Source organism: Chlorocebus sabaeus, chromosome 7 (genome assembly GCF_047675955.1).
Source record: "Chlorocebus sabaeus isolate Y175 chromosome 7, mChlSab1.0.hap1, whole genome shotgun sequence".
NCBI classification, from domain to species: Eukaryota; Metazoa; Chordata; class Mammalia; order Primates; family Cercopithecidae; genus Chlorocebus; species Chlorocebus sabaeus.
Window position 1 is genome coordinate 101,889,146 of NC_132910.1, and position 12,705 is coordinate 101,901,850.

Sequence of the window (12,705 nt, forward strand, 5' to 3'; positions counted from 1 at the left end):
GGAGAATCACTTGAGCCCAGGAGGCAGAGGTTGCAGTGAGCCAAGATTGCATTGCACTCCAGCCTGGTCAAAGGGAATGAAACATGAAACCCTGTCTAAAAAATATATATATATATATATACACACACACACACACACACATATATATATACCACCTCTACCACCTCCATTCTCAAAAAACTCAGTCTAGTATGAGAAAGGGACTTTGAAAGTTCAGTTCAGTTTATTACAGTGTCAAGTAGATTTACAACTATTGCACTTATCATTCTGCTGACAGAGGCCAAAATTTAAGATGGAGATTTTCCTCTAATAAAGATAGGTTTTCAGAATCTTCAATATAAGATGTTAAAATTATAAAGGCAAAGATATATACCTCATGTTCCAGTCCATATCCTTCCTGCTGTTGTACAGTCTTCTGCAAATGATAATTTAATTTGGATAATGCTTTAAATAATTGATTTCTCATGAAATTACTTTTGAGTGAAATTTGACAAGAATTTTCTTTATACTCTCTTCTTTACCAAAACGTATTAGAAGTCCCCATAGTCCAAAATAAAATGTCACCACAGAATGGGGAGATAACTTTAGTCAAAGACCAAGTAAATATCTTCTTTGCAGAACTCCAGGTGGTATTCATGTAAAAGTGTGGTCATTGGTTGCCTAACTTTTTGGACAATGGGGAAAAAAAACAATAAAAGCTAAAATGTGGTCCAGCATATGAAACTCTTCTCAAAAACAGAAGAAGGTCATGAACATCATTGGGAAAATGTTTCACATTTCCAATGAAATTCTATTCCATTGATCTGTTTGGAAGATTGTCTTCAACCTATTTGGCTCTAGTCCATAAACTGTAATTGATTCAGTCATGTAAAGAACCACTTTTATCTTAAGCTTAGAATTTATAACAATGGAAAGCAGGAAAATGGTTTTTCATTTACTCTAATAATTGTGCAGGGATGAGCTAGGGAAAAAATAAAACAAAAAAGTACCAGTCTTCTGTCCTCTTATTTTTCATTCTGATTATATCACAAAGAAATGAGCTGTGGAGGTTTGGCACTGTTTTCCATCTTAACAGTTGTTCTGTATTCTAAGATTTTATATGTGATTCATAATGTACTACTATAACAAGACACAGTTTTTATATATTACTGAAATAATGCAAAGAAAATGAATTTTCCTTTGGGTCCAGTAATTGTCAAAGGAATGATTGCAGATTCAGAAAATGTGCTTTGTAATAACCCTGTTAACATAAAGTATACACTGAGGAAAAAAATAAGTATGGCATATATATGGAAGGATTAGTTGTATTAGCAAGGCATTTCAGGGATGGTTTTGGTTCTTTAGACTAAGTAAGATACATCCAATTTAGACCCCCTTCAAATCCTTAGACAAATGGGAATCACTTTGTAACATAAGGATTATTTTGGTGGGCAGGGGCTGATTTCACCATGTGCTTACAAATGCTCCAACTAGTTGGTAAACTCCCACCTGAAGGAAGGATTTGCTCTGGTAATAAGGTTGATATGCTCAAGCTGTAAGAATTAATTTGAATATCAAAAATGAAATTTAGATTGCTAACCATGTCTTGATAGTTACAGCATGTAGACTATTAAATGTTCTCTTTTTAAACTAAAGTAAAAAAAATGAAGAAGCATGGTTAATTCACTTGTGCTGATTAAAACAGATGTCCACGTGCAACTTCTGCATGTGAGCCTCCCCATGCTGCCATGCATGCCACCAGATGCTTTCCCTTCGCCTTGCTAATCCCACTAGATGTTTTCCTCGGTAGAACCCTAGCTCATGGGTTTCCATGTGCATGTTTCTATTGTAATGAAAACTATCTACAAAATCTAGACATTTTCTGCTTTCAGAAAATTCTAGTGTACCATGTACGGCTTAGATATTTCTTTTTCAGTTAAAAAAAAATAGTGCAAAAACATATCTGATAGTCAAGGTGATAGTTCAAGTGAGTTCTTGTGCCAAGGAACACAGTCAAGCTTCTCCTCTAGCTGATCTGTAGAAACTGTATGTAGTTTTTGGGAAATATTCCAGATTTTCCCATTAGTTCTCCACTCATCCAGTCATCATCTACAGATTCCAGCTCTGTTATTATATCTCCAGCCTGTAAGACAAAAGGAGTTAGAATTATTGGTTTCTGTTGAGAATAAGCATAGTAAATAGTGGCCTACCTAGGGCAGCATGAATAATCTCTGTATAACTCATTTATCTTGATTGTTGAGAGATTAAATGACAAAGATGATCTCTACCTAATGATGCCCTTTGCTTGTATGCCTCTGTTCCTTAAATCTCATTCCTTTGCCATTGCCACCCTTGCTGCACTTTGATTTTCCTGCTTATATTTTGTGCCTCTCAAATTCACCACTCCTAATCTAAAATCCCTCTTGAACAAATAATACTAGCTACCACACACATACACACAATTATTTATTGAGTACCCACTATGTGTCAGACACTTTTCTGGGCACAATTAATATTCCCTCATTCTACAACGGAAAGGCAAATAAGCTGGCAGAAGAGGACAGAAAGCATGGGATCGCCAACTCATTAGGGTCATCAAGGGAGGGCCTCACTGAGGGTGTCATAAAGGCAAAGACTTGGAGATGAGAGAGAGAGTCATGTGCTTCCTGTATGCCTTGTCTTATCCTGTGTACTTCACAGGAACTAACTTATGTAAACACCACCACAGTCCTAGAGATGAGTATTATGTTATCCTCATTTTAGAGATTTTTTTTTTTTTTTTTTTTTTGAGACAGAGTCTTGCTCTGTCACCCAGGCTGGAGTGCAGTGGCACAATCTAGGCTCACTGCAACTTCCGCCTCCCAGGTTCAAACAATTCTCCTGCCTTAGCCTCCCAAGTAGCTGGGATTACAGGGGCCCGTCACCACGTCCAGCTATTTTTTGTATTTTTAGTAGAGACGGGGTTTTACCACGTTGGCCAGGCTGGTCTCAAACTCCTGACCTTGTGATCCACCTGCCTTGGCCTCGCAAAGTGCTGGGATTACAGGTGTGAGCCACTGCCCCTGGCTGAGATATATTTTTATAGATTTCCTTATTTTAGTGAAAAAGAAACCAAAACTCAGATAGATTATAACTTGCCAGTGTCACATGTCTAGTTAGTGGTAGAACCAGGATTCAAATCTAGTGCAATTCCAGGGCTTGTATTCCTAACCACTAGACTATGTGGCCGCCACATTTTACAATGGTCCTTTTTACTTAGAAAGGCTTTTACTATAATTGCCTTTTATCAATACCCAGAGCATTTTGCACTTTACATTTATTCTTGCACATAATGGCATTTCTCCTCTGCCATTTGGTTTATCACATTCCGCCTACGGCCCCAGTATCTTTTTTTTTTTTTTTTGAGACAAAGTCTCGCTCTGTGGCCCAGACTGGAGTGCAGTGGCACGATCTCGGCTCACTGCAACCTCCACCTCCCGGGTTCAAGCGATTCTCTTGCCATGGCCCCAATATCAAATTTGCATTTTTTTTCCCATCTTAAAGAGCTTCACCTTGACTCAGGACACTGATTTATCTTCATCAGGTTAGTCAAAGGGGCTGTGTGTCTTACTCATGTGCAAATTACCATTCCTTCAGCAGATGAAGACATAATTATTTTGTTCTTTATGGTTTCTAAACATTTCTTAGAATCTGTGTTTAAGATGCTACAGTGGTCCAAGATGACTCTGGCTACTGTTAAGAATACCTTTATCAGGCTAACTGGATTTATTTGTAGCCTTAGTACATTACCCTCTGGAAAAAAAAAAGTGGCTTGATTTAAGGGTTTTCTTTATGGAAAATGAAAAGGAAACATGCTATCAGATGTTATTAATTTACTCTGCTCTGCTAAAATCTGTAAAAATTCTGGCAATTTAAAGTTTTTGTTATAAATAAGTTCCTTCTGGTTCCTAAATTATAATTTAATAGTTAACTGAAGCTATTTTTTTAGGTTTGGTCCAAACCTACATACCATGTCAGTTTCCTGAGGGCTAGGACTATTTGTTTTTTTTCTGAGACGAAGTTTTGCTCTTGTTGCCCAGCCTGGAGTGCAATGGTGCGATCTTGGCTCTCTGTAACCTCCACCTCCCAGGTTCAAGCGATTCTCCTGCCTCAGCCTCCCGAGTAGCTGGGACTACAGGCGTGAGCCACCACGCCTGGCTAATTTTGTATTTTTTAGTAGAGACGGGGTTTCTTCATGTTGGACAGGCTGGTCTTGAACTCCCGACCTCAGGTGATCCACCTGCCTTGGCCTCCCAAAGTACTGGGATTATAGGCGTGAGCCACTGTGCCCAGCCAGGCTAGGACTATTTTTTTTTTTTCTTTTTTTTTTTTTGAGACAGAGTCTTGCTCTGTCGCCCAGGCTAGGGTGCAGTGGCCGGATCTCAGCTCACTGCAAGCTCAGGCTAGGACTATTTTTAAAAATGAGTTTTGGCTGGGCACAGTGGCTCACGCCTGTAATCCTGGCACTTTGGGAGGCCGAGGCAGATGGATTGCCTGAGCTCAGGAGTTTGAGACCAGCCCAGCAACACAGTGAAACCCCGTCTCTACTAAAATACAAAAAATTAGCTGGGAATGGTGGCATATGCCTGTAGTCCCAGCTACTCAAGAGGCTGAGGCAGGAGAATTGCTAGAATCCAGGAGGCAGAGGTTGCAGTGAGCTGAGATCGCACCTCTGACTGTATTCCAGCCTAGGCAGCAGGGCAAGATTCTTTCTCTAAAAAAAAAAAAAAAATCAGTTTTATCTATTAACATTCTGTGGATATTTAATAAAACTGAAAGCAGTGCAGAATCCCTTAATAACAATAACAACAACAATTCTAGAACTATTTTATGGACAACCATTTGTAAAATGAAACGAAGATAACCTGTTTTCTGGAAGATACTGTGCATTCTGTTATTTCTATTGACATAGTTTAAATGAAGACCAAAATAACATCCAAGAAATTTGAATTCAGATTTTCACTTGCAGTAAGTTTATGTAAAGATAAAAGGAATACATTTCGAGCCACTGACTCTCAAGGACTAAGGCAACAGTTTTCTTCTTTTTTTTTTTTTTTAATTTTATTTTAAAGATCAAGACGTTAAAGGAAAAAAGGGAGCTGATAGAAGGTTACGAATTTTTAATTTTGCATAGCTACAGCATAAGAAATACCTATCATTTATGGCTGGGTGCGGGGGCTTATGCCTGTAATCCCAGCTCTTTGGGAGGCTGGGGCGGGTGGATCACTTTGAGCTCAGGAGTTTGAGACCAGCCTGGGCGAGACCCAGTCTCTACAAAATATACGAAAAATTAGCCAGGCATTGGCAGCTTGCACCTGTAGTCCCAGCTACTCAGGAAGCTGAGGCTGGACAATCGCTTGAGCCCAGGAAGCAGAGGCTGTACAGTGAGCTGAGATTGCACCACTGCACTTCAGCCTGGGCAACAGAGTGAGACCCTGTCTCAGAAACAAAACAAAACAAAACCAAAAAAACAGAAAACAAAAAAAGAAGAAGAAAGAAAGAAAGGAATGAAAGGAAAGAAAGAAAGAAAGAGAGGCCGCGCATGGTTGCTCATGCCTGTAATCCCAGCACTTTGGGAGGCCGAGGCAGGCAGATCACAAGGTCAGGAGTTTGAGACCAGCCTGGCCAATATGGTGAAATGCCATCTCTGCTAAAGATACAAAAATTAGTCAGGTGTGGTGGCGCACATCTTTAGTCCCAGCTACTTGGGAGGCTGAGGCAGAAGAATCACTTGAACCCAGGAGGCAGACTGAGATCGTGCCACTGCAATCCAGCCTGGGCGACAGAGCAAGACTCCATCTAAAAAAAAAAAAAAAAAAAAGAAAGAAAGAAAGAAAGAAAGAAAGAAAGAAAGAAAGAAAGAAAGAAAGAAAGAAAGAAAGAAAGAAAGAAAGAAAGAAAGAAAAATATCTATTATTTGCTAACAATATATTATAACAGAAATGACATTTAATACAAAAAGATGCAATAACATTTTATTATTCAGAATAAAGTAAAACTCCATCACAAAATAGGAAGCTAGCAACCTTATGCTGACATATTTCAGTCAAGGTATCCACCTCTTACCCCAACAAAGACTGCACATACCTGATTCTGGTATTGCCTTGTTTTCCTCTTTTTCTTTGTTGAGATAGGGTCTTGCTATGTTGATCAGGCTGGTCTTTTTATTTTTTATTTTTTGAGACGGAGTCTCACTCTGTCGTCACCCAGGCTGGAGTGCAGTAGCGCGATCTCGGCTCACTCCTCCCGGGTTTACTTACGCCATTCTCCTGCCTCAGCCTCCCGAGTAGCTGGGACTACAAGCGCCTGCCACCACACCTGGCTAATTTTTTTTTTGTATTTTTAGTAGGGACGGGGTTTCACTGTGTTAGCCAGGATGGTGTCGATCTCCTGACCTTGTGATCTGCCCACCTCGGCCTCCCAAAGTGCTGGGATTATAGGCATGAGCCACTGCGTCCGGCCATTCAGGCTGGTCCTAACTCCTGGCCTCAAGTGATCCTCCTGCTTTGGCTTCCCAAAAGTGTTGGGATTAGAGGTGTGAGCCACTGTGCTCGGCCTTTTTCTCTTCTTGTTGTAGGCAAGTGAAAACCCTGTTTGGCTGTCCACTGTTTTAAACCACACCTTGTCCAATCATTCCTTGATATGTTAATTCTTTCTATAGCATCCTTGTCTCTGACTGAATATCTTCAATGCTAGAGAATTTACCACTGTCTGACACAGGCTATTTCTACAGCAGTGACTACTAAAACCACCCTCCTTCTTCTAGCACTGTTCCCAAAGTACTTTCCTCTGACCATGGTCCAGCTGTGGATTAGGGAAATAGAATCATGAAAATACCTACTTTTGGCCAGGCGCAGTGGCTCACGCCTGTAATCCCAGCACTTTGGGAGGCCGAGACGGGCAGATCACGAGGTCAGGAGATCGAGACCATCCTGGCTAACACGGTGAGATCCTGTCTCTACTGAAAATACAAAAAAATTAGCCAGGCGTGGTGGCGGGCGCCTGTAGTTCCAGCTACTCAGGAGGCTGAGGCAGGAGAATGGCATGAACCTGGGAGACGGAGCTTGCAGTGTGCCAAGATCACGCCATTGCACTCCAGCCTGGGTGACAGAGCAAGACTCTGTCTCAAAAAAAAAAAAAAAGAAAAGAAAATATCTACTTTTACTTTAAGAAAAAATTAGGCATTTCTTTGGTGAAAAAAACAAACAAACAAAAACGAACAAACAAAAAACCTCCGCAAACTAGCTCAACCTTTTGGGACTATTTCCCCAAAGCTCTGGTCATTGCCGTTGTGGACAAGAATTTAGTGTCTTATAAGGCTACTATGCTACTAGCGCAAATTGTAGCAGGTGCTATCTGATTCTCCATCAGTTTCAAAGACATGTCAATGGCAGGCTTGGAGGGCCATGTAGACGGTCATCTATTACTAATAAAAAGCCTAATATTACTGAGATGTGATGATGTAAGACCAAGGAACAGGGGATTACTTTGGGGATGTATGGGGGTGTAAAGCCAAGGTTTTCTCTAAGTACCTTAATGACTGGTTGATACTGTAAATTAACAGGCCTATTTGCACTATTCACTTTCTGTAATGTCTTCCCTTATAATTAGGGTCAGAGATCTCTTCATTCTTGAGTAATGATCAATATTCCACCCAAATGCTCCATCCTTCAATGGAAAACATTTCAAAAATTATGGTGCTTTATGTAGTTATGAAGAGATACACATTCTGACCTTGAAGGAAAGCTCATCTTCATTCTCTCCTCGGAAATCATATAAGGCTTTGGCCTTCCTCCCCTTCGGTACTATGGCCGACATACTTTTTGCCTCAGCTGTGAAGACATAAAAAATTTAAATATATAGAAACACAGTGGACTAAAACACAAATCTAACATTAAAAAAAAAAAAAAAACCCTTGTCGTTCTAAAAACACAGTATTTCTCTTCAGAGGTAGTGATATTAGGGATAAAAAACATTTTTAAAAACAATATGTTCAATTAATTTTGAACTTATTTAACTTTCAAGAAGATGAACAATGTCCTCTTAGCAGGGAAAAATTACATGAACTGTTTTTATTAGATGGAATATAAACTGTTTTTATTAGATGGAATATTAGCCATTATTTAGCGAAGACATTTTTATCTTTTTTTTCTGTAACTCTAACAAAGTATATGACTGCAGTTTGCATAACTTCATGTATCAACTCTTTCAAATATAGACAGACAAACTGAGCATGGCCAGAGGGGAAAGGAATGTATATAGTTTTGAAGGTTTCAGGCACCCCGTGAGGAGTAGCACTCATGTCTTGTGGTTGTCATACCTGGGCAGGGCCTCACAAACACTGCTGGGAAGATCCCCTCCCTGTCCTGCAGTCTGCCCCTGCACCAGTCAGAATCTAGACGTTCCAGAATCTGGATCCGGTCTCCCCTCTTGAAGGATAAGTCATCACTGGTCTCTGCTGTAAAACTGTGAAGAGCTTCACACCATTCTGCAGAAAGACTGTTAACCTGTTATCAATTAGAAGTGTGGTCAGAAATGTAAGATTTTATTTGAAATTGAGTTCTACAAAGCTTAAAGAGTAGTGTGGGAAAAAAGTTAAGGGGTATTAAGATTTCAAAGCCTGAAGACTTCTTTAAATTACCTAATACCTTATGTTGCTATCAAGTTTCAGAAATAAAAGTTTCCAATAATTTTTTCTTAAGTTATAACTCTAAATGACAAGTGTGATAGAATTTGTGGCTTTTCTGCTTTTGAGGGATATACAAAGCTTAAGCAAACACTTTTTTCCTTTTCTTTTCTGAGACAAGTTCTTACTTAGTAACCCAGGATGGAGTGCAGTGACAGAATCATAGCTCACACTGCAGCCTTGACTTCCTGGGCTCAGGCAATCCCCCCTCCTCAGCCGCTTGAGTAGCTGGGACTACACGTGCGGCCACCACACCTGGCTATTTAATTTTATTTTTGCAGAGATGAGGTCTCACTATATTGCCCAGGCTGGTCTTGAACTCCTGGCTCAAGTGATCCTCCCAGCCTCCCAAAGTTCTGGGATTACAAGCATGATCCACCTCACTCAGCCAAAAAACTTTTTTCTTACTATGACCTATTATATTGTTATATTAAAGAATTAGGTCAAAGCATAAAATATTTACGCATAGTATTTGACACTATGAAAAATTCTGATAAAGTAATTATCAGTGAAGCTCTTCTTTATTTAAATTAGGAAGGATCAGAATGGGTGGGTCTATTAATTCCCAGGTCTTTACTTGATTCAGAGACTATTAGATTCCATAGCACAGAACTTCATTAATTCACACTTTTAATTTTATGAGGTGTAGTTAACTCTGAGATTGGCAGGATAACACCCAGATGTGGTGGGTTAGTGTAAGAACGCTTTTATCCCAGGTACATTAGAGAAAGGTTTTGCTCTGTGAAGAGGCAGCTCTGCCAATTTGGGATGGGAACCCTATGTTCAAGAGGTTCAAGCAGACAGTAGAGGATAATGAAAAGGCTTTTTTTTTTTTTTTTTTTTTTTTGCCTGAAATGGAGTCTCGCTCTGTCGCCCAGGCTGAAGGGCAATGGAGTAATCTTGGCTCAATGCAACCTTCGCCTCCTGGATTCAAGCAATTCTCCTGCCTCAGCCTCCTGATTAGCTAGGACTACAGGTGGGCACCACTACACCCACCTAATTTTTGTATTTTTAGTAGAGACGGGGTTTCACCATGTTGGCCAGGCTGGTCTTGAACTCCTGGCCGGAAGCAATACACCTGCCTCAGCCTCCCAAGGAGCTGGGATTACAGGAGTGAGCCACGGCACCTGGCCAGGGCAAAGGCTTTGGAGCTAGCCAGGCAAGGGTTCCAGACCCAGTTCTGCCACTTCTTAACTTCGTGACACTGGGCAAGATGCTTCTCTTCGCTGAGGCTCAGCTTCATCTTGGGGTTACTAAGAGGATTAAATGAGACAATGCATGTCTAACATTTAGCCCAGTGCCTGGCACATCTTAAGTGCTCAATAACTGATGGCTTACAAAACAAAAACAAAAAGCAAGCACCAACACCACTAACCTTGCCCTCTTGCTCCTGCACCTGAGTAACCAACCCTAAAGGATGGAACTTATCATTCCCCAGAAATGCAGGCAACAACCATGTGAACATTTCCTTTTGGAGAACTGTAGTCAGTTTCCTTCCTCTTTCACTTTATCACTGGGTAGGGATGAAAGGATAAGGGGACACACAGGCCAATTACAAGTGACATTTTCACAAACACAATCATCCCATCAGGCTTAACTCTTCTAAATTTGTCACAAAAAAACAACGGAAGGCCGGATGTGGTGGATCACCCCTGTAATCCTAGCACCTTGGGAGGCTGAGGCAGATGGATCACTTGAGCCCAGGAGTTTGAGACCAGCCTGGGTAACAAAGTGAGACCCTGTCTACAAAAAAGACAAAAATTAGCTGGGAGTGGTGGTGTGTGCCTGTCATCCCAGCTACTTAGGAGGTTGAGGTGGATTGCTTGAGCTTGGGAAGCAGAGGTTGCAGTGAGCTGAGACCTTGCCACTGCACTTGGCCTACGCATCAGAGTGAGACACTGTCTCAAACAAACAAACAAACCAAAACCAAAACCAAAAATAAACAACAACAAAAACAACAATAACAAACTAAAAAACAACAGAAGGTACCACATTCCCAGTACCTTTAAGCACTTCTGGAGTCATGTTACAAAGTGTAAAAATTTTAACTTAACCATTATTTTTCTCTTTCTCATTAGACAAATGAAACAATTTTTCCTAAATATTTGGTAAGTTGAGAAATGTATAAAGAAATGGAGGAGGCTGGGCTCAGTGGCTCATGCCTGTAATCCCAGCACTTTGGGAGGCCGAGGTGGGTGGATCACGAGGTCAGGAGTTCAAGACCAGCCTGGCCAAGATGGTAAAACCCTGTCTCTGCTAAAACTACAAAAACTAGCGAAGCATGGTGGCAGGCGCCTGTAATCCCAGCTACTCGGGAGGTTGAGGCAGGAGAATCGCTTGAACCCGGGTGGCAGAGGTTGCAGTGAGTCAAGATCACGCCACTGCACTCCAGCCTAGGCAAAAGAGTGAGACTCCATCTCAAAAAAAATAAAAGAAGTTGGGGGGGAAAAAAAACCTATCCATGTATATAATCTTACTACCTACATGCAATTTAATACTAATAACTTGAATAATTTCCTTCCTATCTTTTTATGCTATATATTCAATTTTATATCCCCTTTCCCCATATGTTTCCTCTCATGACATTTAAAAAATGATTTTACTTTATAAATCTAGTTTTTCATAGCTTTAGTACATTCTCCCAATAATGGTCATATTTAGGTCATTTCCAATTTTTTCTTATTATATTAGCACTATGCTCATCTTTGTGACTCAAACTCTCATTTTTTATCCTTTTCTTTTCTTTTCTTTTTTTTTTTTTTTGAGACGGAGTCTCGCTCTGTCACCCAGGCTGGAGTGCAGTGGCCGATCTCGGCTCACTGCAAGCTCCGCCTCCCGGGTTTACGCCATTCTCCTGCCTCAGCCTCCCGAGTAGCTGGGACTACAGGTGCCCGCCACCTCGCCCAGCTAGTTTTTCGTATTTTTTTTTAGAGACGGGGTTTCACCATGTTAGCCAGGATGATCTCGATCTCCTGACCTCGTGATCCGCCCGTCTCGGCCTCCCAAAGTGCTGGGATTACAGGCTTGAGCCACCGTGCCCGGCTTTTATCCTTTTCTTCGGGTGATAATAATGTGTACTTTCTCTCTTTTTTGACACTCACATGCATATAATTGCTTGTTTAGTGTTGAGCTGCACTGAATCTTTGTTAACTGAATAGGTTAAATGGTATTTTATTGCTGTCTTATATATTTTCTTGATTACTAGAAAGGTTAAATATTTTTTCAATATTAGCCACTTATTGTACCTCTTTTATGAATTCTCTAATCATGTCTCTTTTTCATTTTCTTTCTTTTTGTTTTGAGACAAAGTCTCGCTCTGTCACCCAGGCTGGAACGCGGTGGTGCTATCTCGGCTCACTGCAACCTCTACCGCCGGGTTCAAGCTATTCTCCTGCTTCAGCCTTCTAAGTAGCTGGGACTACAGGTGCATGCCACCACACCTGGTTAATTTTTGTATTTTTAGTAGAGACAGTGTTTCACCATCTTGGCCAGGCTGGTCTCGAACTCCTGACTTCAGGTAATCCACCCACCTTGCCTTCCCAAAGTGTTGGGATTACAGGCATGAGCCACTGTGCCCAGCATGTGTTTTCATTTTCTATCAGGGTTTGCATGTCTTTGTATGAGCTCTCTATATAACATATATTAACCATCTAAGTAATTTATTATAAACATTTGTTGTATAAATTGAAAGATTAATTCATACTATATTCTCTTAATAATTATAATTTTAATAATCCTCCCAGTTTGAACCTGGCTGTCACTATAGTCATCCGTTCAAGCAGCCTACCTGAGAGTTTGAGCCAGAATCTTCTTTTTTGGTTTTCAGTGGTACCTTTGTGCCTATATTAAAAAAAACAAACACAAGAAGTCAGAGTATTAGATGTGAGGGCCATATAGTATTAAAAATAAATGGTTGGGGTGGGAGTGAAGAGTCTGGGATTCCACACCAGGCTCTTCATGTATTGCCTATGTTGCCTTAACCTGTACTACCCTCACTGAGC

At 40.6% G+C, this 12,705-nt stretch overlaps 1 protein-coding gene across 12 annotated transcripts in view; it reads right to left on the reverse strand.

Moving 5' to 3' along the window:
- Nucleotides 1-201: 201 nt before the first annotated feature.
- Nucleotides 202-12,705, reverse strand: part of SH3D19 (SH3 domain containing 19) — a 195,416-nt gene continuing 182,912 nt past the window's right edge. For all 12 annotated transcript variants that reach the window (XM_037992782.2, XM_007999983.3, XM_073017673.1 and 9 more), the window contains 4 exons: nt 12,492-12,544; nt 8,339-8,525; nt 7,753-7,850; nt 202-2,122 (listed from right to left, as the gene is read on the reverse strand). In XM_037992782.2, coding sequence (XP_037848710.2) covers nt 2,006-2,122; nt 7,753-7,850; nt 8,339-8,525; nt 12,492-12,544 — 455 coding nt within the window. In that variant the 3' untranslated portion in view covers nt 202-2,005. The remainder of the gene's footprint in view (nt 2,123-7,752; nt 7,851-8,338; nt 8,526-12,491; nt 12,545-12,705) is intronic.